The 25,646-nt window shown below is 45.8% G+C and overlaps 3 protein-coding genes across 3 annotated transcripts in view; 2 read left to right on the plus strand and 1 right to left on the minus strand.

Moving 5' to 3' along the window:
- T265_09807 (hypothetical protein) overlaps positions 1-7,931 on the plus strand; it is a gene marked incomplete at both ends in the record, with an annotated part of 38,033 nt that extends 30,102 nt beyond the window's left edge. The window contains 3 exons of the mRNA XM_009175984.1: positions 3,291-3,420; positions 5,160-5,368; positions 7,619-7,931. Coding sequence (XP_009174248.1) covers positions 3,291-3,420; positions 5,160-5,368; positions 7,619-7,931 — 652 coding nt within the window. The remainder of the gene's footprint in view (positions 1-3,290; positions 3,421-5,159; positions 5,369-7,618) is intronic.
- Positions 1-23,453, minus strand: T265_14961 (hypothetical protein; the record flags this gene model as incomplete). Its single annotated transcript, XM_009175992.1, has 10 exons — positions 1-214; positions 4,455-4,725; positions 5,085-5,450; positions 8,596-8,855; positions 10,766-10,928; positions 11,030-11,361; positions 12,204-12,451; positions 15,361-15,737; positions 17,713-18,200; positions 22,797-23,453. Coding segments are annotated over 10 exons (3,207 nt in total), but the record flags the coding sequence as incomplete, so codon positions are not given.
- T265_09808 (hypothetical protein) overlaps positions 17,302-25,646 on the plus strand; it is a gene marked incomplete at both ends in the record, with an annotated part of 10,807 nt that continues 2,462 nt past the window's right edge. Inside the window, 4 exons of the mRNA XM_009175985.1 lie at positions 17,302-17,411; positions 17,452-17,544; positions 19,890-20,022; positions 24,461-24,645. Coding sequence (XP_009174249.1) covers positions 17,302-17,411; positions 17,452-17,544; positions 19,890-20,022; positions 24,461-24,645 — 521 coding nt within the window. The remainder of the gene's footprint in view (positions 17,412-17,451; positions 17,545-19,889; positions 20,023-24,460; positions 24,646-25,646) is intronic.

The following is a 25,646-nucleotide window of genomic DNA, read 5'->3' on the forward strand; positions in this document are numbered from 1 at the left end:
TATTGTCTCAAAAGTGACGCCGGTGGAAACAGGGACGCCGAAGGTACGCACTATTTATCCGGAAACGGGATGCGACTGCAAAGTCGCCTGCAGAAAACAGCGGCCAGTCAGGTTAGAAGACAACAACAGGCATTATGTACAACGTGAATCAGTGCGGGATGGGATGAGCTCAAACAACCTTGTACCGTCCGCGACTGGACGCACTTCCGGACTGCTGTGAAACGGGGAATGGAGGAGAAAAGAGTTCATTGAGTTCAAACTACAGTGATCAAACCAAAGGTTGAGTTAAGCCGAAGAATAAAGATACTACTGATAACAACAATAATAATTTTAATTCCTGGTGAGTCAGACGGACTTAACCACTCTTTATTTGATTAGTATCGAGAGAGTTCCCACCATGGTGGTGGACAGAAGCATAGTTTGCCTTCACATTGATCAACTCCGTTGAAGTATTTAGATAAATGGGCATTATGGTGCGCACAGAGCAATATGTGGAGCAAGAGGAGTGTTGTCACATCTCAACAGAAGAGTATCCTCACGACGGAAACGAACAAATCCTTCAGCCATAAGCTACAGCGATTTTCCGTACAAGCGAGAGGGCAGACAACGAGAAGCTGTTTCATGTCTGGCTTTGGCATAACGCACCTTTGGAAGTCATATTGAATGGTTTGCTGAAGTCCTCACGGTCTAGTCATGATACAAATTGCTATGCAGAGTGAACCCGTATTCAAGCTCATTAGAATTAGGAAAATGAGTTGTGAAAAGGTGTACAAATGTGGGTTCGGCTGCAGTAGCATGTCAATCAAGAGAACAGTATGATAAATATGCTTCCTAATATTTCGACATGAGATCAAATAAAGTGTATGATAGTATCCTGTCTGGCGGGGCATACTACTCATAAGGTGGCTGTAAACTCTTCGACAGTCCACGAAACACAATAACACGGTATTGTCTGGCTAGGCGGACAGCCTTCTTGTTTTCCCAACGAGTAACAATACAGAGAACGGTTTTTAGAATGAACTGACATCCCATCTTGGATACAAAAAACATTCGGTAGCGTCCGAAGTTTTACCGCCAAAATGCCACTCAAGAGAAGCGAGACGGAACCCACAGAGACTCAGTCAGTACCCCTTTATGTTAGCTGGGCTGGATGTCAAATGAACAGCTAAAAACCAGTCTTCTGAAGGCGATAGTAGAGGAGGGAAGTGTAATCTTTGATGCTTTAACGCCCCCAGGAAGGGGATATTTGTGAAATTTGAAGTTGCATCAAAGTAGCAAATATACCAGTTAGACGTGTGTGTGTGTGTGTGTGGGTTTATTCGCCCAAATAACTTCAAAGATAACACAACGAAGGCACTTGAGAAGTTTTCAGCATACAGTTCCAAGATTTCTCAATCCACCACACAGTTGTACGATGGGTCAAATCGAACATCTCATTGTTACTTTGAATCTTGTGAGGTCGACAGCTAGTGTCTACCAGTTTTATGGGCAAATAAGGATTGCGAAACAATCCCATTTTCTTTCAAACAGGATACGCTTTTGTTTAGTTGTTTTGACCGAACTGCGCGGTCAAGCAGCACGGAAGGCTAAAACACATTGCCACACAGGACTGCATGGGTGTCCATCAATGCTGGTCTCCCCATACGTACACAAATAGGTCAGGACTAGGATTTCCAGCTTCCCATACGACGAATGCAACGTATTCTTGCAAACGAGCCAGAGATCGCAAAAATCGTACGTAACCTAACACACTTTACTAATCCTAGGTTTGTGATCACACACTCACTCAGTATACATAAGTGGACAATACAGGAAATACGGCGCCGGTGATTAGAGGCTACTGTGAAAATATCAAAACGGGTGAAAACACAGGGGAGCGAAATATCAGACTGGACTAATGAGGTGCACATGAAATTGGCGTTCGGAGAGTTGAAGGTGGTAGGAACTTTGCAACACGGAGGATTCCCACAGACAGAGAATGCTCTAGAGAAGAAAGTTCAATGGGGAACTGACATCCGATGAAACAGCTGGCAGTCAAACGGAAGGCGTTAGCTCCCGTGAACATCTGTAGCAGCAGCTCTTTTCACCCATGTGCTGAGTGGACATCCGATGAAACAGCTGGCAGTCAAACGGAAGGCGTTAGCTCCCGTGAACATCTGTAGCAGCAGCTCTTTTCACCCAGCCCTGTGCTGAGTGGAGAGGTTTACCGACAGGTGAACAGTGTAAAACCTAGCAACGAAGTTTGCCCGGTGTACGGCTGAATCTCAGGAGGCATGTGTATCATGCTACAGTAGGGCTGCTTTGCTGTATGGTTGCCCAATTCAGAGTGGCAGAAGTAGAGAGGTGGCCGACTCTTGACATGACAGACGGGTATGAAAGAAATCACAAAACGTTTGGGTGCTGTCGGTGCTACTCGCCTTCAAGGGTGGGGACCGAGTGATTCTCACTGCACTTAGTTGGAGACGCTACAGGATATGTCTGCCAAACGATGTCAGTGGCGTTCTTGTTGTCAGTTTCTATCCAGATTGCCCGAATGAGTGTCTGCAGATGTAGGCACCTCGGAATGATTGCAGTAAGCTAGCACTAAGTCCGTTCCCCGTCCGTCTTTATTCTCTTCTTCACAATTAGGGTTTCAAATAAACCATGGTTGTACGGTAGCGAAACATCGGTGTTAAACACTGATGTCATACTATCGATGATGATGATGCTTCTCTGGATGGAGACCCCCGGACTCAACTCACCAATGGCACCAATAGAAATGGCCCAATCGGACCAAGATTTCCGAGTGTCGAACTACTGGGCGGTGACATTTCTTCGTGAGTGAGCCATCTAGCAACTAAAACACCGTCCGTCACTAGCGAAATACACTCATTTGCACACCATCTTGGGTTTGACGCGAGACTCATCCGGAACCCAAATGAATCTTACTTTTATGGTATTCTTACTCAAGTGAATGTGGTGCACCAGGCAGCCTCATGAGAAGTGTATTACATTTATCACTAATTTACTATCGGGTGCTGAGGTTTTAGTCACTAGTTAGCCCTGGGTTAAAATAACAATAACAATAATGATAATAATAATAATAGTAATAATAATAATAGTAACAATAATAATACTCGTTCATCTTTAATATTCTTCCGGTGCCTACCTACCATACCACCGGAAGGAAGCACAAGGACTGAGATACCACCAGGTTGCCCTAGATGGCCCAAGTGGTTAGAGCGCGAATTCACTGATCGGAAGATCTGTGGTTCGAATCCGACCTCTGCCTCTCGATTTCCCCTGTCTAGGCTTGGGCAACCTGGCAGTATCTCAGCTCTCGTTCAACCTTCGGGTGGCACGGGTGTTGAACACCGGAAGGGTGCTACAGCTGCCCTAGATAGGGGCGATCGACAATTCGGACCACGGACCCCCTGGTCGGTAAGTTCGCGTCTTGACTGGTGAGCTACCTGGAGCTCTGAGTTAGCACTGGATTAGTCAAGAATTGAGGCGATTTTTGTTGAATTTCCATCCACGTCAATCTCGTCGTTCATCTATCTCATGGTAAATGTCCTGTATTGTTCAAACCAAAGTCCGGACGCACATGTGACGTCCAAACAACCGCTCCAGTGATCGGAACTAGGAGAGTCCGAGTTTGAAGGTCCGCGGTTGGAATCCAGCCCCGAAAACTCGATCGCTCTTGTCTACGCCTGGGTAACCCGGTATTATCTCAGCCTTCATGTTTCTTTCGGGTGGCATGACAGATATGGCACCCAAAGGATCTTACAGCTGAAAGATTACTATTTTGTTATTAAACCGCGAAACCAAAACATGGAGGTGAACCTGTAAAGAACAGCTCGCTTTTAGGCTTAGGTCAATTCGAAACACGCTGCTTAGGGGAAACCAAGAGCATTTCCAAAGAAACTGCAGCCCGAGGTATGGTTAGCTCCCTCCAAATGAGTCACACATTCCTATATGAGCAAGATGAAACCAGCAATGGAGTCAGCCGAATGACCACTATCTAACCACAGCACGAATCCTCCACGATCCTTATATGTCTTGGTACTATCTTGTGGTTCCCAATGCACAGTGACATGAGTTGACTATAAAGTGTGTAGCGCAGAAACCAAAACGAACGAAATTCCCATGGGGTTCCAAGTAACCCGAACAACACTACAGTCACGAGATCAGCCAGACTCTGGATTCATTGGGGGGCTGGGAATGCACATTTAGCCCAACGACCAATAATCAGTTTAAGAAAATATTGCTAGACTATAGATTCTAAGAAAGTCTGCTACTACCGTGATCTAAAGATCGTCTGAGTTCGTGAATGACAGCGAATCATGAAACACTACAAGACGGTTGACTTGAAAATTGTGGTGTGTGCTATTCCAGTCAGGCAGTGCAAGATCACAGTCCGGGAGGCCAGTACATTTCTGCTCACTGCCTTCTGAAAGAAGCGAAAAAGAACTTACCACTTTCAACATTTCTTCCTTGATTACACGCATTATCTCCTTCTTCGCGATAGTGATTTCTCGCTCGGTGACAGCTTCGATGCACAAATACAGTGGTCGATCGTCGCTTCCTTCAGGAACATGTGTCTTCGCTTTCGCTGGAGGCATATACACTCCACGTACAGACACACCAACGTTGCAAAAGTCATTCAAGTGATTGAGCATATCACGCCCAGTGATGCGCCAACGTACACTTTGGGGAAAGTCATTTATAACCAGTTCCTCTTCAAACCTATGAAGAAAGTAGAAACAATTAAACGTATAGTTGGCTGGGGTCACAAGACGGACCAATGAAGTAGCTCATGAAGTGGCCGATGAAGATGACACACGAGTTCACACAGCGACTGATGCTGAGACCTACATAGTATCCGTACAAGAGGAAACGCTGTTGGCGTTTGGTGTTCAAACTGACTGCACAACATCAGCTATTCAGTGCGACTGAAGAGATGCTAATTATGGATCAATACTGAAATGAAATGCGCCATACAGTGACGGGAAAAACGACCACTTTGTTCTACTAGCATAAGCAGAAAATAGCCGGCAATTAGAAAAAAAGCAGAAAGGAGCTGATGCATCCAGATGCTGACTTACCTGCGTACGACGTCACTGCCTGCGGGAGCGTTCGGCTCCTCTTCACCGCTTCCAGCTACGGTTTGTTTAGAGTAGCCCAATTTGGCGTTGAGCTTTTCGGCTGCTTGTTCGGCCAGAGTCCGGCTACTGGTGATTCCTGTTGTGACGGCCGCGGCAGCAGCTGCTGCGGCCGCCACACTGGCACTGGCCGGGCCCACAGTAGGTGGCGGCGTCGTACCCGACAGGACTGCAATGGCTGTGGCCTGTGTGGCGTCCGCACGCGTGACCGGAGCGGTTGTGCCCAGGTTTTTATTTATACCCAGTTGGGCAGCCTTTTGACGAGCTAAGGCCAAGGCTGCACTGAGGGGAGTGGAAGCTGTTTGGGCACTGGACAAGATATGGGTAGAGAAGAGAGAAATAAGGCAGAAATTAGTGGCTCACTCACGACACTTATTCAAGACATTCTAGTTTCACGAAATGGGACTTAACAAAAATGAGTACACCTTGTAAACGGAAAGAATATGTTACCCGTCTGATACCAGTGCGCTGGCTGCGGAATGCCTATGATGAGTCGGGAGAGGGCACCATGATGAAATCATAAAATCATTCGTACCATCGCAAGTCTATCGCTAGCGAGTAGGAGTTCGGCAGGAATTCCACGCGGAAACTCCAAGATTCAGCAAAGGTGTACGACCGTTAAAGTATAATCGTCCAGTTATGACATTCCTTTGGCGGCTACCTACCACACTAATTGAAGGAAGCTTAGAGACTGAGATTCTGCTAGGTTGCCGAAGCCTGGACTAGATCAGTCTTAAACCACGGACCATCAGGTCAGTGGGGGCGAGACGGCTCAGTTGGTAGGAGGGCGAATTTACTGACAGGAGATTCGTGGTTCGAACCAGACCTCCACCTCTCGACTTCCTCTGTCTAGGCTTGCGCAACCTGGCAGTATCCCAGCCCTAGTGCTTCCTTCAGGTGGCTTGGCAGCCATGCGCCGAAAGGGCGTTACAGCTGAGCGATTTTTTCGACCATTCATGTAATTTCACCTCGAATTTTCTACAAAGTCCCTTCGTATAATTTCACTGGGTATCCGGATAGCGCTGTGACCGGTGGTTCACATTACCCGTTTCACAGTGGCTGCCAACTCAGTTTTCTACTCAGAGTGTATATTTATGTTCTTTATCTGTTAAAATCTTCGACGGGCCATCAATAGGGTATGTGAATGCAATAGCGAAAATTCAGTGGTCCAAATATACTTGGCTACTTGCCTTCATGATTGCTAAATTTTATGCAACGCAGTCTTGGATACTGTTCACTTTGGCACTACACTTAACCTACAAACTCAGATTGATGCAAATCCAAGCGAAAATGCATAAGGATTTAGGGAGTAGTACTTGTGTCAGGGCGTCCATCAGACATTAAAATTTGCCAGCCTTCTGAGGTGGGGTACTGTGAAGCAATGCATCATGGTCCCACCAGGCGCGATGCCACATAGTTTAAGCTGATTACTCTGTCAGATGGAGGCCATGACGGTGTCACCATGACACCATTGGTGACCCAAGTCAAATCTTTACCAATTCAACAGATGTAGAGGAGTATCCGAAAAACAGGTTCATGCGGAAGCTATGGTTTGGAGTGTCATCAGCGCGCATTCGAAGTGAGCAAGCTAGCAGTAGTAAGCAGTTATGTAAAACTGCAGGCACTGTGACAGTCACGGAACACAACCTGTCACCTCATCGAGAGCTGACTTCTGTTCAGTCACATGGATGTACAGAACTACCCAACTTACATGCCTAATTACGTCTCACTTGATAATCTACAGTACAAACTTCAAAGGAGCAAGGATCCAAAAACTTGTGGCTAACAAACCGAGTTGATAGCTGCTCTGAGATGGAAATGAAGGAACATTGGTCAGAATATCTAAGTAAAAGTACCACAAACACTGATAGAGGCGCAGTGGCCAAGTGGTTAGAGCGCGAATTTACTGATCAGAAGGCTCGTGGTTCGAACCCGACCTCTACCTCTCGACTTCCCTGCCTAGGCTTGAGCAACCTGGCAGTATCCCAGCCTTCGTGCTTCGATTGGATGGCAGGGCAGCTAGGCACCGAAAGAGTGCTACAGTTGAACAGTTATATTACTACACGCTCTCCCAATCGGACGATGATCCATGGTGGTCCCACAAGTTTCAACCAATGGATTTTGTACCTCCTCAATTCTGTGTGCAACAAAACAGCTTCAGTCTAATTGTTGTTGGTGGTGGATGCATGGTGAGACACAACAGTAATCCTATAAATTGATAGCGGGATGCATTGGGGTCGTTCGTAAGTTCCTTACTAGTACCTTCATATCGCACTCGTTTTCCATTGAAACGACACAGTTTCGATAACGTACGGAAGGCTAGAGGTCAAAAACGTGCGCTGCTCACAGGAGTACAAACTCTAGACAAAAATAGCTTAACAGTTGCGGATGGGTGATTGCCACACAGGTAGAACTCGTTCAAGGTGGGTTCACGGAAGCCAAATTAATTGTGGACAATCTGAATTCACTGTTTTCAGTAGCACACAATTCACTACACAAAATTACACAAGTGAATGTGGTCAGACGGTCACTGTGCAAACAATTCAAACCACTATTCGGTTTGTGGAACTGACAAGGATGAGAGCAAAATGGATTCAACCTGAAGTTGTTGTTATCAATTTTGGTACTCCGGAAGGGCTCAGTGGTTGGAGCGCGAAGGTTCGTGGTTCGAACCCGACCTCTGGCTCTCGACTTCTTCTGTCCAGACTTGAGCAACCTGGTAGTATCCTAACCCTCGTGCTTCCTTCGGGTGGCATGGCAGCCATGTACCGAAAGGGTGTTACAAGCTAGACGACTGCCTTATTATAGAGCGATGGCCGAATTTTTCCTACTTGTTCCAATGGATTATGTTTTCAGGTGTCGGACGCGCACATCATTGTGTTAACAGAAGCGTGCCTCCAATTGCCCGTTAGCTTCACCCATACGCGTTCGATCGCGGTCCCAGCGGTCGACTTCGCGGATTAAAGTCATTGGACCATTGATAGATGAAGTCTTTTCGATGCACTACAGCGTACTGTCAGTTCTGTATACTTCCAAACATCGAGGCTGAATAATGTCTTCGGAATTCGTCCGGAGGTCCTTTCGCGGTACTTCTGTTTTAAACCACGAATCGGATCACCTAGGGTGTGACGATATCGGTGGTAATCTCCCAAAAGATCGAGACAATTTTATTCCTTTAGTGCAAACACACCTTGCGTTCGTTGGTCAGTTTGCTTCCAGGTTGTTCTCACAACCAATTTCAGGGATTTGAAAATTGACCACGGTTTCTCAAATAACTAGAGCCAAGAAGATGGTTAGGATAATTACGACCGAGTTGCTCGAGCAGGACGCAATAAAAGTTGGCAGAAAGTTGGTTGCACGGCTTTAGAGGGTGAGCTAAGGACTGAGAGGTCTATGGTTAGGTAACGGAAACACACCGAAAAATGGGTATCATTATAGGTTGATGGGAGATTACCTTGCAGCGGCAGTGTCTGTTGTCAGTTCTCCAATGGAACTCTTGGCAACGTCCGTCACCTTCCGTTTACTAGCCAACATATCTTCAATCTTCGACTCCCAATCGAGACTGGACGGATCAGCTTCTTCTTCATCGGAGTCTTGCAAACCCAAAGCGGCTTTCTGGGCCCGACGTTTCTCACTGTTAAGCTGGGCCTCGGCCTCATCGAACATGAAGCCCTTACCACGGAAACCCGAGGATCCGAACACCTTCTTGCCTTCCTGTATTTTGAAAGAGAGTGAGGTCAAGGGTGATGTATGTGGGTAAATTCAAACAGAAAGAAAACAGCACTTTTTTTTATGATATCATTATTTTACATAAGGATGTGTCGATTTTCCAAAGGACAGCACACAAGGATGGGACGACCAGAGGCGAATCGAATGGTCAAATGGACTACTGTTGAAGAACTCTCATCTCGTTTTGTCCTAATTCAATGTAAATCAAAGGAAAATATGCACCGACCGGGTTTCATTTCAGGAAAGATGACTTCTAACAAGCATGAAGGGCCTCATGAGGTTGATTTAACTACATATTCCGAAGGGTCGAATGGCTTAGACCTCCGCGAGAATCCGCGACTATGCAAATAAGCGAACAGTTGATCATATCAAGCTTCACACATGATTAAAATTCTACAACCGCTCAGATCTGCATGAAATCATTCTAGGTGATGAACACAGGTGGAAGCCTTCCGCAAACCCGTACGAACATATATCCATGGGAGTAGGTGCATGGGGTTATTACAGAGGAGAGGAATTTGGAGACCGTTATACTTGCTGAAAACAGATAGAGCTTACAAATCAAGAAACACCATAGTTAAAGATCAAGCACTTGTCACAAGGCGAAGATATCATCAAAGCGCCATCAGCCAGGACGGAACCCAACCTGATTCTTACGAATCTCGCTCTCCCGATGATGGACCACACACGAAGTATGCGAGCTTCGTGTTTACTACACGCATTGATCGGTTCCAACCGGAGACAATAAACGATGGAGAGAGGCGCGATCCCCTATGTTGTAACAAGCAGAGGACTCGTGAAACGATGAAACAGGTCGGGGCCGTAGGACAGCTGAGGCATAGCTAGGGTACAACTGGCCGTCCGTTGATTTCGGCTAACGGCTGGGTAACAGAAGCGGGTCATAGAGCTAGTGTACGAGCTTCATGCGCAATTGGACCATGGTAGCGCTTGTCAACCGAATGGGGACGACTGGAAGCCACAGTTTTCAAAGCCGATTTTGGGCTCATTTTATTTTTTGAAACATATCAATCCTTTAATTCAGTTCGTAGCACAAACAGGAGTGTGCTTCAGTATTATCACCCCTGGATTTAAGATCTTTAGGGTAAACGGGACTACAAGTTGATAACGAATGAGTTACAGCGTGGTGCCGTAAACGACCGAAGTAATAACCAACACCGTTAGTCTGAGGATAGCGAACACCGTAAGTGTGAAACATTACGAAGGATTAACAGCTGGTTAAGGAAAGATCTTCAGATATCACAGAATCCAGCAGAGTTCATCGTGGATGAACTCGCCCAAACCCTTTTCTTGTCCGCTGCTGTTTACCGCGTCTACCTCATAGACTCGATATGCATTTGTAATCCCTTATGAACTTTTAACCCTTGACTTGTCGAACCAATTAGGTCAACCATTTTTTATGCGCGCTTTTTGACCATCTTGCTTTACCACGTGTTGTACCCAGGCGTGTGTCGCAAACTAAGATCGTCTTGTCATCTTCGAGCTTTGGATTTGCATTACTTCGTGCAACAGTTTAGACGGAAACCCCAATAATTTGAGGCTTGTGCCCCTTCTATCGAGTACTTTATATAAGTAGTACCGTATCTTTTGATAAATCTCGAGAATCCACAATTTCTGGCTTGTGATTTTGCGCGTCAATCAAGTGGAGTTTCCCGAATACGTCCAAGTATTCTACAATCTATTCGTTGATAATTCGAACTTCCGTTATGCTTCCACTTGTGGACCTGCAAGAAATTCAATAGGAGACCTCAAATGAGGTCAGTCATATAAAGTGAACGAACAAAACAAAATAGGGGCTCCACACGAAACAACCTAGTCACCTGAGTTTGGTGTGGACGATCTTGAATGGAAGGGAATAACTAACTGTCATAACTCACTGCAGCCATTCTGGTTTTGTACGAGTTCCACATGACTAGCAAGTCTTCTGGAGGCTTCTGACCACTTTGTTTGAATGCTCGAACAACGTCACCTGCATTGCGTTCCTGATCCGGAGTGAGGAAAGTGTAGGCAAAGCCTTTATTTCCGGCCCTCCCAGTTCGCCTGAAAAGGAGAATGGAACAAACAAATAATTATCAGATAGTAAAAGTGTTTACCTAGCTACAGTACAGTGAAACAATCGGGTCACATCCAGGTTTACGTACCCACATCGATGAACATAGTCCTCGTAGTGATTAGGGCAGTCGTAATTGATCACGACCATCAAATCAGACACGTCCAAGCCACGGGCGGCTACCGAAGTGGCTATCAAAAGACGGATATTGCCTCGCTTGAAGTCGGTCATCACGGAGTCGCGATCGTACTGATCGATTCCACCATGTAGGGACAAACAAGGGTAGCCGTATTTCAGTAGCACACGCATCAGTTCATCTGCACTTTCCTGTTTCTCCACGAATATTAAGACACTACCAGCTTCCTGGTAGATGCCTAGAAGTTCCAGAACTTTGTAGAATTTCTCGTCTTCTGTGAGAACTAGCTGTTTGGGAGAAATCGATATTGTGCATAATGGGAATATTTGGTCAAAAGAAACTAGAAAGACGAGTAGTATCACAGATAAAACAGCAATTCTTGTCTGTTAAAAACGGAGTATGAATATCCTGTACACTCTGCCTCTTCTCATCATCATTACCACTGGCATACCGAGCACACAGCACCTCATTGAACGCATTCACTTATTTGAAGTAACAGATTTGTGACAAAAAAACTAAATGTGCCACTGTTTCTAGTTAAACAGGCAATAATTTGCTATCAGTTGAGCAGGTTTCTCACTCAGGACACTCCTTGGCTACACGAGACCCCTAAAGTGTGAGCGGGGCCACCTAAACCTCAGAGTGTGTTTCTTATTCCTTTGTGGCTGTCAGCCGGTTACACAGTAGAGTTCGTGTAGACTCCATTGGACGCAGTAACTAATGCATACCGTGAGCGGGCAGGATAGGTAAGATAGGGGAACGCGTGTCACCGTCACATCTCCAGTGTCACGATTGTGTAAGCCAAAGTAGAGTAATAGTCTTCGACAAATGCATACGAATTTGGTTTTAACAGGAGACTCAACCAAATCCAGCTGAATCTCTCGTTCATGATGGTTATTTGTGATATCGAAGGGTTTTCAGCGACCTTATGAGCAGTATGTTACGTCTAGAATTAGTAGGCATTAAAAAAACACTTTCCATAGATGGTCAGTATCGCATCGCATCACGATTTAGAAGAAATCGACAATGAGCCTAGCAGGTTGTGATCCGAGCGACCATAAGCGCAACCAAAATTCATTCAACAGAACGGCCAATAGAAAAAAACCACTGGAGTATTGTGATCACTCACTGCGTGCTGTTCCACGTCCGAACACACGACCGATCGCCCACCAACTTGTATTTCGATTGGCAAGGTGAGCGCTTTCCGGGCAAGCAACTCCATCTGTCTGGGGAACGTGGCTGAGAACATAGCTGTCTGACGATCGGGCCGGCAGTTCTCGACGATGCGCATTACTTGAGGCTCGAATCCGAGATCAAACATGCGATCCGCCTCGTCCAGAACGATATATGTGCAACGACGCAAATTGGTTACACGACCTAAATTACGACAAGTGGATTAGTTGGAGATGGATAGGAATTGATTAATCAAACACTTACACAATGCGTCCGAAAATCCAGTAGTACCATGGACACTCAAATAGTAAAAATGTGGTATTATTACTGTATACATCCCGAGACAAGTCGTACGTCACAGTGGATCATCCACTCAAAGACAGGATGTGGGGGTGTCGCGCATCTTACCGGTGGCTACATCTCAAGACCCACTTACCACGAGTGGTTTTCTCGCCTCCTTGTTCCATCTAGTAGATTTTATGTGACCATACATCACTTAATATCGGCAAACACGGTGGATAAATTGTACACGATAAACAAAATTGTCGAAGCTGACGATTTGACGGAACAATAAACAGTTCAAGTGAGGGATAGCTGCCCGAAAATTTCCAACTGCGGTCCGGCTAGAGCTTGATTGTGAAGGTGATCTCTCTTTTTTGGGCGCCTCATCTCCTCCCCAAAACAAGGGTAACGCTACATAAAAGGACAAACGTGCTCAAATGGTTTAAAGCAACCCTAATGCACCAAAATCGTCGTGCAGCTCAAAGCCTCACAAGTGCATCCCACGCAAAGTGTGATGAACTTCGATCGATAAAGGTCTTTGAGGTCATGGATCGTATTGGAAGGACGCCACAAAAAATGTACGCGGATGGAGGACGCGGCTCAAAACTTGCAGGAGTTTTCGCACAAGGACAGACACCAACTGAGGGACACGACTGTTGCAAGGAAATAACTAGACACTAGGGATAGTCTTTGATTTTGTCCAAACCCGCACGGTATGCATGAGGCTTAGAGTGAGGTGGCGCAAACGGATTGTCTGTCAGGAGGCCAGCCGTCCCTAATAATCGAACATCACATCATTTGGACGGATGTGTCACATGCGGGACACGGGCCAAACGAAGGCATGTTCTGATTGGTCAGAATGCCAGCCAATCTGAGTCGAGCATCTTTGACTCGACGCTTCTCGCCCCCTCACGGAGATTCTGGTACGACCTTGTGGAACACTCTATGACTATCCTATAAATACAGTTGGAATAATTTTCCTCTGTCTCCATAAAGGGCTGTGTAGAGCTATCGTGCCTTTTGATATCCCATAGTGGGCGGAGAAGGAAGCCAAGGGACCGATACAGAGTTGCATCACGTACATCAAGAGTACATCAAGTCACAACACTGTCAGAGAGGGTACATAATGCTGCTACATTCAGAATCTCACCGAATGACTAGTGTGTTTAGGTCAAAACGGATCTGCGGAAGGAAAGTGTCAGATTTGCCGCGTTCTTCTCCAAAGCTAACATTCGAAATGACAAACAAAGTACTGCAGCTTGAAACATGCCTTATCAGAGAGCGGATGAGACGAACAAGGCTGCACGTCACATGTCTCCACAAATGGGGGAATATAAGACTCGGCAAAGCATGTGGCTTGAAGAGTACAACAGGCTCCGAGTGAGCAGGAGTTCGATGACGTTTCGCCAAATATACTCATTTGTAAACTGGTTTTGCTTTAAGGGGAGACTCAGTTGGATTTCTCGTACATTCTTGTCTCTTCACGGATTCGGGCACAAACCTCCTGCTAGCCGGAAGCGAAAGGGTGATAATGAATGACAAAATCATGTGGCAAGTGACAATACGTTCAACAACATCCAGCTACATACCAGATATTCGAGTTGGAGACATTGGAACCAAAAAAACAGCCCACTAGAGCAACATTAGCGTTAACATTGCCGTACAACCAAAAAAATATTTGGTTATATTCAAAGCCTTAGAATGAAAAGAAACGTGTGTAAGGGAAAAGAGTCAGTGCTCAGGAGCCTACACCTCCAAGTATTCAATCAGAAAATCTGACAGCAACATCGACCTGCCGCCATTTTTTTACAGTTTCTAGCAAGAGCGGGAGGGATCACGAGGACCAAACCAACAACATGTAATCGCTTGGTACTATCTTTCACACCCTTCTGCCAAGTCATACGTTGTTCACCTCGTGGTTTTCGCTCTACTGAAAGAGGCAGGTAGAAAAACACTCGCCTAGGTAGACAATATTTCAACATGCGTAGCCCAGCTACTTCGGTTGACGGCTTTGGATGTTTTCCATGATTGAAGTACCTGCAGCACAACCAGATACCCGTTTTCTAAATGGTTAAAGCGCGAATTCACTGACCGTGGTGGTTCGAATCCGACTACGGACCTCCGCCATTCGACTTCCCCTGTCTAGGTTTGGGCAGCGCGACAGTATCCAAGCCCTCGTGCTTTCTTCAGGTGGCATGGCAGCTAGGCATCGAAAGGGTGGACGATTTCTAAATACCTTGTTACGAATTCATTGACGTCATCCGACATCAGCAAGGCTTCTGAGGCACCCGTGGTAAAAAATACATTAGGTCTCACAGAGGACACGTCTCGCAATCATACAATACAAGCCTGGTACCGGCGACGAGGAGCGCAATGCAGCAGGAAGCGAGGAACAACCTCGTCGGCTTAACATTGACAAAGTATCACCGGTTGGTGAGGTGTTCGCAACCCGATTACTAAGCTTGGTAAGCAGCTCAAGAACCAGTCAACGCTATCAACAGTTTGAAGTACTACTGACCGCGCATTTCGTGCTGCTGACCTACACACGATGACTGTTTTAAAACCGTAGAATAATTTTGTTCGTGTTGTTGATAAAAAGCTTGCTGTTATGAAGACTAACCAGTATTGAATCTACCGAGGTGGCTTCGTAAACACTTCGCAACACCTAGGCAGCTTAAGGATTAAAAAAACAGAACCAGGAGTACACGACGTGAAATCACGAACAGAGTAGTGGACATAGTAAATTTGGAAACTATAGGCCATAAGAGGACCGATATGTCACGGGGTGGAAGGTATGAGTAGCACTCCACCAAAAATCAGGCTACACTCACCCCCATTGGCCGCAAGCATATCGATCATCCGACCAGGTGTACAAACGATTATTTCTGCTCCCCGTTTGAGTTCAGCAATCTGTTCACTAATTCCTGTTCCACCATACACACAAACAACTCGGGCGTCTACAGCTTGAGCCAGTTTTTTAGCCTCTTTGAATATCTGAAGAGCCAGTTCACGTGTTGGGGCTAGAAGAAGTGCGATCGGGCCATCTCCGGGTTCCAAAGGATCCTGATGCTCCAGATGGCGCATAAGTGGAACGAGAAACGCGAGCGTTTTACCACTACCTGTTTTGGCTATTCCAATCATATCCCGGCCGGACATGAGCACAGGCAAAGCTTGGCACTGGATTGGAGTGGGTTTGTCAAAATTATTTCTGAAATAAGACGTAACAGGATGAACACATGAGCAAATTTTTTGGGGAAATCAGCTGTGATCTGGGTAGAGGAGACAGTGGTGGGAAAAAAGACGTGTAAACAGTAACGGATTTCAGAAATTCAACGGCAAGCTTCAGGGGATGGTCTCTTTTGCTGACATGGAAAGAAGCCTGGGGAAAGTCAACATATACGCATATTCAGTCGTATGAGATGAGAGTCCCGATGAAGGAATTATGTGCTAGTTGAGCTGTCTCGTCCCCAGTCGGACTGTTCTTGGAAGCATTCTGTATCAGGAGTTTGACACTTCAATAACAGTTACGGCGAGAGCTCCTGTTAAGGTACGTGACGCGTGCCACTATTACTCCCGCATACGGATTCCATTCCGATTTCTCAGTTTCAACCTAACAAGCTTGGTTTTCACGAGAGACTCAACTGAATCTCTTGTTTATGATATTCTACAACTGAATGTGCTGCACACAGGCTGACTCATGTTTCAGTTGGCATGATATTCGAGATATCACAGAATATTTTCATAAAGGAAACTACTCACAAGGTTGCTGAAAACTCTTCGACAGCCCAGGACCGGTTCGGTTCTTCTTTGGGTTCATCAGGTAGGCGCATTCTCCGAGTTTCCGTCAGCCTTATGTTCTACTTGAACACAAATTGGACTGTTTCCGAGAAATACACCAAATTGGTTTGCAAATGAGCGTATTTCTCGGAAATAGTCTAATTTGGGTCCAAGTAGAACATAAAGTTGACGGAAACTCGGGGACTGCGTCTACCTGATGAGCCCCAAGAACCGGTCCTGGGCTGTCGAAGAGTTTTCAGCAACCTTGTGAGTAGTTTCCTTTAGGAAGCTTCAAACCATTTGTCAGCTCGTTCGCTCTTCCTCCTTGCGCACAGTACTAAGACGATTGAGCTAAGTTCGTCTTATAAGCCAGTAATCAGTTGGAGCAAAGTCTATCTACGATAAATTGCCATTAAAGAGCGCACCGGCGGAAATCTCACGAGATTCTGACGCACTACACACGTATAAGTAAGAAATCCATTTTTGTCAGTTACATCCAGATGTATTTGCTCTCGTCATCAATGAGCCTCATCAGATTTGTGCAACTAGAAAGTAGCATTAGTGTGGTTCGCAGAAACGAATTGAACGAGGACAACTTCATTTAGTAAATGGCTCTACTAAAAATCCAGATCTACAGTTTCTGTGGAAAATAACCATTTTTGACGCTTGATTGGGAAAATCTTCGGTCTTCATGGTAGTGTACCTGACTTTCAAACCGACCACAAATCTCAAGGTGTTCTACAACTAGCATCCATTTCTTACACTTCGAAAATATTCTGTCTGTCTACAGAAGTGGCCCGATTTCATACATTCGCTTAGGATATATTTAGTCGATGCGTACGACCAAGAGTGCAACAAAGTACAAGACGGAGTCCACACGCACCAGAGCTATTGTTAAATATTTACTAATAGCCAGCCGAAGAGCGTCGCCTAGGTAGGCGATGTTTCAACATGCGTGGCCCAGCTGCCGCAGTTGACGGTTTTGTTTGTTTCCCATGACTGAAGTACCTGCAGCACAACCAGATACCCGTTTTCTAATTACCTGGGGGGGGGGCGAGATGGCCCAAGTGGTTAGAGCGCGAATTTACCGACCGGAAGCTCCGTGGTTCGAACCCGACCTCTGCCTCTCGCTTTCCCATGTCTAGGCTTGGGCAACCTGGCAGCATCCCAGCCCTCGTGCTTCCTTCGGGTGGCATGACAACTAGGCACCAGAAAGGTGCTACAGCTGAACAGAACGGGTGCGGAACACCAGGAGCGAGCCAATAACCGCACTACTGTTGTTAAGACTGCTGCTAAAACGAGTAGGATCAAAAATTTACTTCGAAAAACCAATGCTGTATGGAGAGAAGACTTTACACATCTGCATCAATCATTCGCAATGGCGAAAGCCAGCAAAACGACATTACCTTTTCAAACAACTGAGTAACCGTGAACTGATTCCCGCTTGAACCCAGTTTTTCAAAGGCTTCGGACAATCCTGACCACGAACACGAATATTCTCCAAGCTGGCTCGATAGGCTTTCACATCTTCTTTGCTCATCTTGGCCAGTTCCGGAACCTCGATGTAGAAATTCTTCCGAAACGGTCTGTAGTGTATTTTCGAATGATCCACAGGTAGTAGTTTCTCCTTTTTCTGCAAATGAGCCAACGCATCCTCAAGGGTCTCTTCTTCTTCTTCTGAAGAGTATTCCATCTCGTCGATGTTACTTTCCATGAGTTCCCCTTTACCGATAACGCGTTTCTTTAACGGTGGCTTCGAGTTTACTGCAGGGGTTGCCGTTTTTGGAGGCGGTTTTGTTCCGGCAGGCGGCTTAGACTGATTGGTTTTGGGCGTTGGGGCAGTAGTGGGAGTCTGATTACGGTCTGAGTAGCTCTTGACCTCCTCGTTTACCGTCTAAAAGGCAACAGGTTACAGGGATATGCAACGAAACCAGTCCGAGAATATGAATAAAGGAACGTGTAGTGAAGAAAATGGATTGCGAGGCTTTGCCCATCTCAGTGAGACATGTCTTTTGACTATCCTATGACCGAAAGAACCAAACTCCTAAATGAACCCAAAACGAATCGGGCACAAGTTACCTCTTAAAAAGCGGAAAATTCACGAACAGGAATACTGCACACAAAAGAAACACTCACCGTCCAATGACATTATGCAGGTCCGTCACGTGGGGTGATCATAAGTCCCACCAATAATGACTTAAACTGAAATGCGGGGAACCAGCAAGTGAAGTGGGGAATACTTAATCCGTCTATGCATGTGAGCATGTAAAATGTAAATGGATCTGGAAAGCTCGATACGGCTGTTCATGCTGCCAGCTACAGTAGTCCTCCTCAGGAATGACTAAAACCAACCTACTTCACCCGCGTACAACGGGATTCCTCGTTTTGTTCCCATACCCCCTCTTCTTGTTCTTTATTTGATCTTGGCGTCGCGCAACTGGCTCAACACAGTAACATGGGTTTCGTCATTTAGTGGCCACTTTTCTTTAACGTCGAATAGGCAGACTGTTTTGTACCTACTTTATTCTACAGGATCTTATTCGGAATTAGCCGTGCTCAATCCGGCGTAATCCCACGATTTGAGATTTCTACCGTTTGTCATTTCATTATTGTATTAATGGTACCACACTTATTGATAAACTACCGTCTGAACGAATCGACTGTTGGGGTTTGTACGTTACTCAACTAACCCACCTAATCGCTGCAAGCAATTAATACCTAGAGAGTCCACGATTTTCTTACCTGAGGAGCAACTCTGTCCCAGAAGACAGGATATGAATTCCATAAAAAAACAGCGGCAATCCAGTCTTAAAAGCCGAAGGGCAATTGTGACAAACGTAGGTTTGGGACTAAAAAAGCACCCCAATGGTTTCTAGACTGCTGGAAACCTAGTTAAACCAGGAGAATAAATTGAAGTGTAGAATCCTGTGGTTACTTCTCGATATGTGTTTGGCCTATACTTACATTATGAAAGGTGACACTCAGTTTGAGTTTCTCTCACGACTCATGATCGTTTCAGATATAAGTATTAGTGTAAGAAACATCCTTAAGAGTAATGAATCCAGTGCTGAACATTGGAGCGGTCAGGTAGTCACTTTGAGCTAAAATCGATGTATGAAAAGAGGAGGAACTAATGGTCAAGTAATTGGTGGAAGGAGAAAGGGTGGGGATTCAGTATGAAGAAGCCTTCAGTTTTTAGAGAAGATGATCGAGAATGAGGTTCTTCCACTTTCGAACAGCACTGAAACAAACACAACTGAGCATTATTTCGGAGTGAAAAGCAACCAGCATGACTAATATAGAATTGTTTGCACCAATCAGCAACTTAGTGCACAAGCAGGACGAAGTTAGCTTTACCGTCTGGCCAGGGGTTGATAGCTAGCCAGCGGAGGTTAGTTGCGCGCCACATCCTGAATGGTCTTCAGTCAAGTTCAAGGAGAATCAGCTAGTAATGTGCCAGGATCCCACAGAACTTCATTTATCGCTTTCATTCCATGTAGTTATGTCATGACCCATTCCTTTCGCCGGAAAAAACCTTACTTTAGTAGACAGTAGTTGAGTATGCGTAATGCATGTGCTTCAGCTGTAACGCTCTTTCAGTGCATAGCTGTCAAGCCATCCGAAGGAATCACGAGGGTCGATTTGTTGTCAGGTTACCCAAGCCTGGACAGGAGCATTCCAGATGCAGATGTCGGGTTCGAACCACGGACCTCCCAGTTAGTAATTTCGCGCCTTAACCAGTGAGCCATCTCGAGCTCATATATAATACATGTCCAAACCACCTTAGCTCAATAAAACTTGTTCGCCGCTCTGGCGATTTTGATTCTTGAACAAGTGCTTTCTTAGGCAGTATTTTAGTTGCCTTCCTAAGAGGCCACTGGTAATCACCTGTTTGTGCAGACAAAACATACGCAAGTCTCTTTTCAAGTGAATCTCTTTGTTTTGCCACTGTACGACCGAAGGCTACTTCCGTTTGAGTTCCTTGAGAGGTAAATAGAGGGTGTGTTGCGAACTATACGCAATGTGAGTTCCAGATTACCTTAACCTAAGTAGCCATTTCCGAGGTGATTTTGAATGATCAAGCAAGATATTGCTGGTTTTGCCGGTAATCAGTGTCAAACTGAGGTTCGAGATATCTCACATTCCTCAAATATACATCCAACTGCGAAGACTAATGTTGCGAATCTCTAAGTTTTAATGGAGGTGTGAAACACCGGCCAGATAGTGTGGAAGGTCAAGGCGGTATTCACAGTGCCGACAACGATGTCCCTTGTTGTATGGTGAGGTCTTTCATGCTGGTGTGAAAGACTCGTTATTCTAACTGTCAAACCACGTGAAATAACCACATTATATTTATTCATCTATGGGTAGATTTTATTTTGTTTCCTAGTGATTATTGCAAGTTGTCGGGTNCTTGTTGTAGTGTGAGGTCTTTCATGCTGGTGTGAAAGACTCGTTATTCTAACTGTCAAACCACTCGAAACAACCACATTATATTTATTCATCTATGGGTAGATTTTATTTTGTTTCTTAGTGATTATTGCAAGTTGTCGGAAGGCTTAGTCCCAAATCATACGCACCACGCGTACTGTATTGCGAAGTGGCCAATTGTCAAAGCTTAGATAAATAAACGTCACGCCAACAGGGTGGTTCACTGTGCTAAAGGTCTAATTTGTTTCACACGCTCTAGTCGCTTTTGAATCGCCACCATTGCGAACAAGCACAACACCTCAGCTACAACATGGTCTCAGCCGATGGGCAGCAGCAAACTCGAAATGAGTGGCGTCAAACGATAACCACAGCTGGTTGCTCGCTGGAATTATGCACGCTCTAGTCGCTTTTGAATCGCCACCATTGCGAACAAGCACAACACCTCAGCTACCACATGGTCCCAGCCGATGGTGTCAAACGGTAAGCACAGCTGGTTGCTCGCTAGAATTATACATTGCCCAGGCATCCATACTCTAGACCTGTCCCTGGAAACACAGTGGGACATGACAGGTAGTGGGATCGAAATTGATTAAAAAGTCGATAGGAGTCGTACATCCGCACATCCGTTTCCCCATTTTAATTGGTCTGCTGACGTAAAGGTTCAAAGAACAGCCGAAGAAGTTGCGGCTGGAATACTTCACAAGCCCGATTATGTGCCATCTTCTAACTCTACCTCATCATTCCATACAACCAGCCAGTAAATTCCTTGAGTGAATGTAAGGAGTCCACAGTGACGCACCTAACAAATAGGTGGACGAATGATGTAGATAAGTACGTCTCTTCCGAATAGCGGAATATAAACGGTTTCACCGTCAAGATCGGTTCCAACACCAAAAGACAGATAACCATGCGCCAGGTACGTCAACAGAAACCGTAGAAATGGAGTTACAGACCACCAGTCATCCAAGTATGATGGTGTGTAGTTGGAGGAACTGACAGCTGGTGCTGGCACCTTCGTGCAAAGCTGAGCTATCAACAAAACATCACGTTGTGTCGACTGTTAGCAACATGTTGTCGTTCACCCGTAATGAAGTAGTTCATGGCAGTTCTCTCACCAGTGGAAAGACCACAAAACAGGAAACGGACAGAAAATAGCTTAACGAAAACAAACTACAAACAAACTACACTCAAATACAGAGTCAGACAAGCTACATCTAACTTTGAATGGGCCAGTGATGTTATACTGTGTCAAACTGCCCGGGTTATGTGGGTTCGCGAGCTTTCTCGAATATATACATCGGGTTCAGATCCATAACACATTCAGGATCATTGGTTTTCCTTCTTGCACTCAAAGCTTGATGAAATGTGTTGATGCGTGCATTTCAGAGCATAATGAGCCTGCGTCACATAGTAGTCTAGCAAACAGGTTAAAATCAAAAGCCTTCCGTCCTTGTCTATGCTCCAAGCGCTAACGTTAATCAAATTTGTAAAACCGACCAGAAGGAAAACTGTGCTGTTGTGGGGAGACAATCTCTATCCCCTATCTTCGAAATTGCTGGTCAGTGTGTTGAGATTTCACGGACTTCAGTCGCTGCTCGATGTAAGTAAGCAAAATCGCGTGTTTAAAGGGAAATCCGGCACCAAATGCAAATTCTGATGGAGATCGTTCAGAGACATAGATGTGAATAAAGAAATCAAAGATGCTACTCTGTTAAACTAAATAACTTTTCCTGCAGCTAAACAGACAAATCGGTTCGCGACTATTGCAGAAAATCGACAAGAGTAGTCTTAAATACAGATGTCATGTATATGCATATATATATATATAATGTATATATGCAGACAATCCGTTAGATAGCCGTACATTCCGCTAAACAGTGATATCTACAGGCTCCGAGTGTTTGCAGTTTCCGACCACTCAAACCACTGATTCTGGACTGTGTGCATCTTTCCGAAGAGATGGCACGTCTAAAGAAGAGGTCCAAAAACCCCTTCTCGGTAATGGTCACTCTCTTATGAGAAATTTCTGTATTGCAGTATAAGGTGAGGTACTGCCTACCTGCATGAATGCATCCAACGGGTCGATTTCATCCTCAGCAGTCTGTTTGCTCGGAGCCGACTTCTTTGATGTGTCCTCCTCATCGTCATCGTCATCGAGATTCCACTTCGCTGATCGGGGTTGCCTTGCCGTCTCCACTATCCTCTGCTGTACGGACAGTATGTCTTGCTTTAGTTTGCGTTCACGCCGCCATCGCTCAATCCTTTCTCTACGCTGTACAAGAATATGAATGAGCAAAATGTAAACTAATTCGGTTACCTTCTGCATTTCCTGGTCAAGTCTTCTCTGCTCCACATCCTTATCTAAATTTTCACTGACGATTAATGCTCCCTCTATCCCTGAAACGCCGAGACCACCAGTACGTGCGGCTTTGATCCGATCTGCCGCGGCATTTGCAATTGCGGTCATTGCTCCAACTGTAGCTGGTTTGGATGTGGCTGCCGCTTTCGCCTTGGCAGCAGCTTCCTCCGCCGCCTTGGCCTGGGCCAAAAGTGAGCCCATGAGTGAAGTAGGAGGTAGGGATGAAACATCTGGCAAACCATTGGCTGCCGGAAGTGAACCTTCGAGAGTTGTGGAAAACGCCCGTCGATGTAACACAGGAGAACGGGATCGTGAGCGCCTGCGCCGACTGTGGCGTGAGTAGTCATCGTCGCGTCGACTGAGTAAAAGATACGGAGAGTGGCAATCGATTATAAAAAAGAAAATAAGGTCCAGATCACGGCCAAGCAGGTGCAAGTGAAAGTTTCAGAAGACATACGAACTTAGGTAAGCCAGTGTGAAACTCACCAGTGTGTTATGTATTCAATATAAACACGCAATAGGGTAACAATAAAGACATCATCGTACCCCGGAAGGGCGGACAGTCTCCATTCCAACCGCAATGTGGCAAACAGGAAAATGTGCGTCCAATCCACGTTGGATATAAAGGGGACGTTGGCAGCTCTGATTATTTAGCTAGTGGTCGGGTTGTCCGCTGATATTGATGATTTTGTTGCATTAGGTTAACAGTTTCAAGCGCCCGTACGCCACAGCAGCTAGGGAACTAACAAGTTGAGTTACAAGGATTGGTCTGAGCTGAAAACTGAGCACGACGGCAACGTGGTTTCCANATATATATATATATATGATGAGCAAGCTCGAGATGGTTCAGTGGCGGTTTGAATCCCATTCCAGCATTTTGGCTTGGGAAACCTGGCAGTATCTCAGCTCTCGTGTTTCCTGCGGGCAGCATGGCGGCTATTCATTGAAAGGGTGTTAAAGCCGAAAGACTGTTCCTTTCACCTTCTAGTCGCAAGTTCGCACTGTAACCACAAAGCTCCCCTGAGCTCGGGTACGTATACATACCTTTATGAATTTCACAGTGAAACTTCCACTGTCAATTCGCTCGGCTGCAGAGACCACTGAAAATCCGGGATAATTGCCACGTTTTGTGTGAATGAAGTCTAGGGGGCGAGATAGCTCAAGTGGTTAGAGCGCGAATTTACTGACCGGAAGGTCCGTGGTTCGAATCCGACCTCCGCCTCTCGACTTCCCCTGTCTAGGCTTTGGAAACCTGGCAGTATCCCAGCCCTTGTGCTTCCTTCGAGTGGCATGGCGGCGAAGCACCGGAAAGATGTTACAGCTGAACAATTATTATTAGTATTACTATTATTGTTATCTCCAAGGGGGCATTGTCATCGGCATATTCGATTTCGGTGAGCGAACGCCCCGAGAGTATTGTGAAGCTAGAAGCGTTAGAGGTTGGCAAAGAAGACTTGAGCAGCAAGTCAACTAACAAATTAAACAAGAGGAACAAGGGACTTCTCCGCCTCCCACCACTGGATGAGGCGAACTTAGGACAGAAGTTGCCGTAGGCACGTACGTGCCCATGGGAAGGGGCGTATAGAGCCTTTCTGAAAGATACGAATTGAGAGACACCATTCGTCGCCAGACACTGACGATTAACGGAGCTGAAAGCAGGTTTGATAGAGAAAGACTACCACTGCTGGCCGTCGGAAGGAGTCATCATCATCAGCTGTAAGAACCGCGAACATGTACAGTGGTTGTTCGCCGATGATTTGGGGTGGTGGGGTAGATATCTGCGCATTGGAGACGAAAGCAGGTTAATTGGTGCGTAAATACAGGTCTGTCAGTGGACTTTTAATTGGGGGGTTGGGAAGGGAGATATGCATTGGAATTAATGGCTTGGATGCACGATCACCATTGAGGGCGCGATTGGGCCATGTCCGACGATGGCCCTAACCATTGATGTGGACTGTCTCGGGGTTTCCATTCAGATTGGAAGAAATGACCAGCACAGCTGAGTTTGCAGGCAATGGCTTTCACTTCGGAAGGAGTGACGTAGTTCCAACACTCGTCGCAAAGTGAAGGCATAATTGATACAACCCTGGCTAGGATGAAACGCAGCTGGCTTTCCACAAGCACTTTGCACAACAAATTTCGTGGGCAAATGGTGTTACCCATTTGGATTACGAAACTGAATTAAAACTCCGGACCGTGAACCTGGAACCCCTACACCTTCGTGGGTATATGACTGCATACAATAACTCGAGCGCAACGAGGTCCTTGTCCGGAAAAACCTCCCACCCGAAGTCAGTACTTGTTTGATCCGTCTGCCTCTATTTGGAAAAAAGAGTGGCAGGCAACTGAGGAAAATCGGTGATGGCGCCAGATTGTTGTGGGTGCGGCAATCATAGGAGAGAAGGATGATCCCAGCCATGATGAAAAACTTGGCGTTACCTGTTTTTCGTCGCCATATCGTGGCTCGTGAGTTATCGACACGATGGAAGCAAGCGGGATTCCTGCCTGGGAGGGGGTGGGTTGACCGAATCTTCACACTTCATCATGCTA

Source organism: Opisthorchis viverrini (assembly GCF_000715545.1).
Source record: "Opisthorchis viverrini unplaced genomic scaffold opera_v5_303, whole genome shotgun sequence".
Classification (NCBI taxonomy): domain Eukaryota; kingdom Metazoa; phylum Platyhelminthes; class Trematoda; order Opisthorchiida; family Opisthorchiidae; genus Opisthorchis; species Opisthorchis viverrini.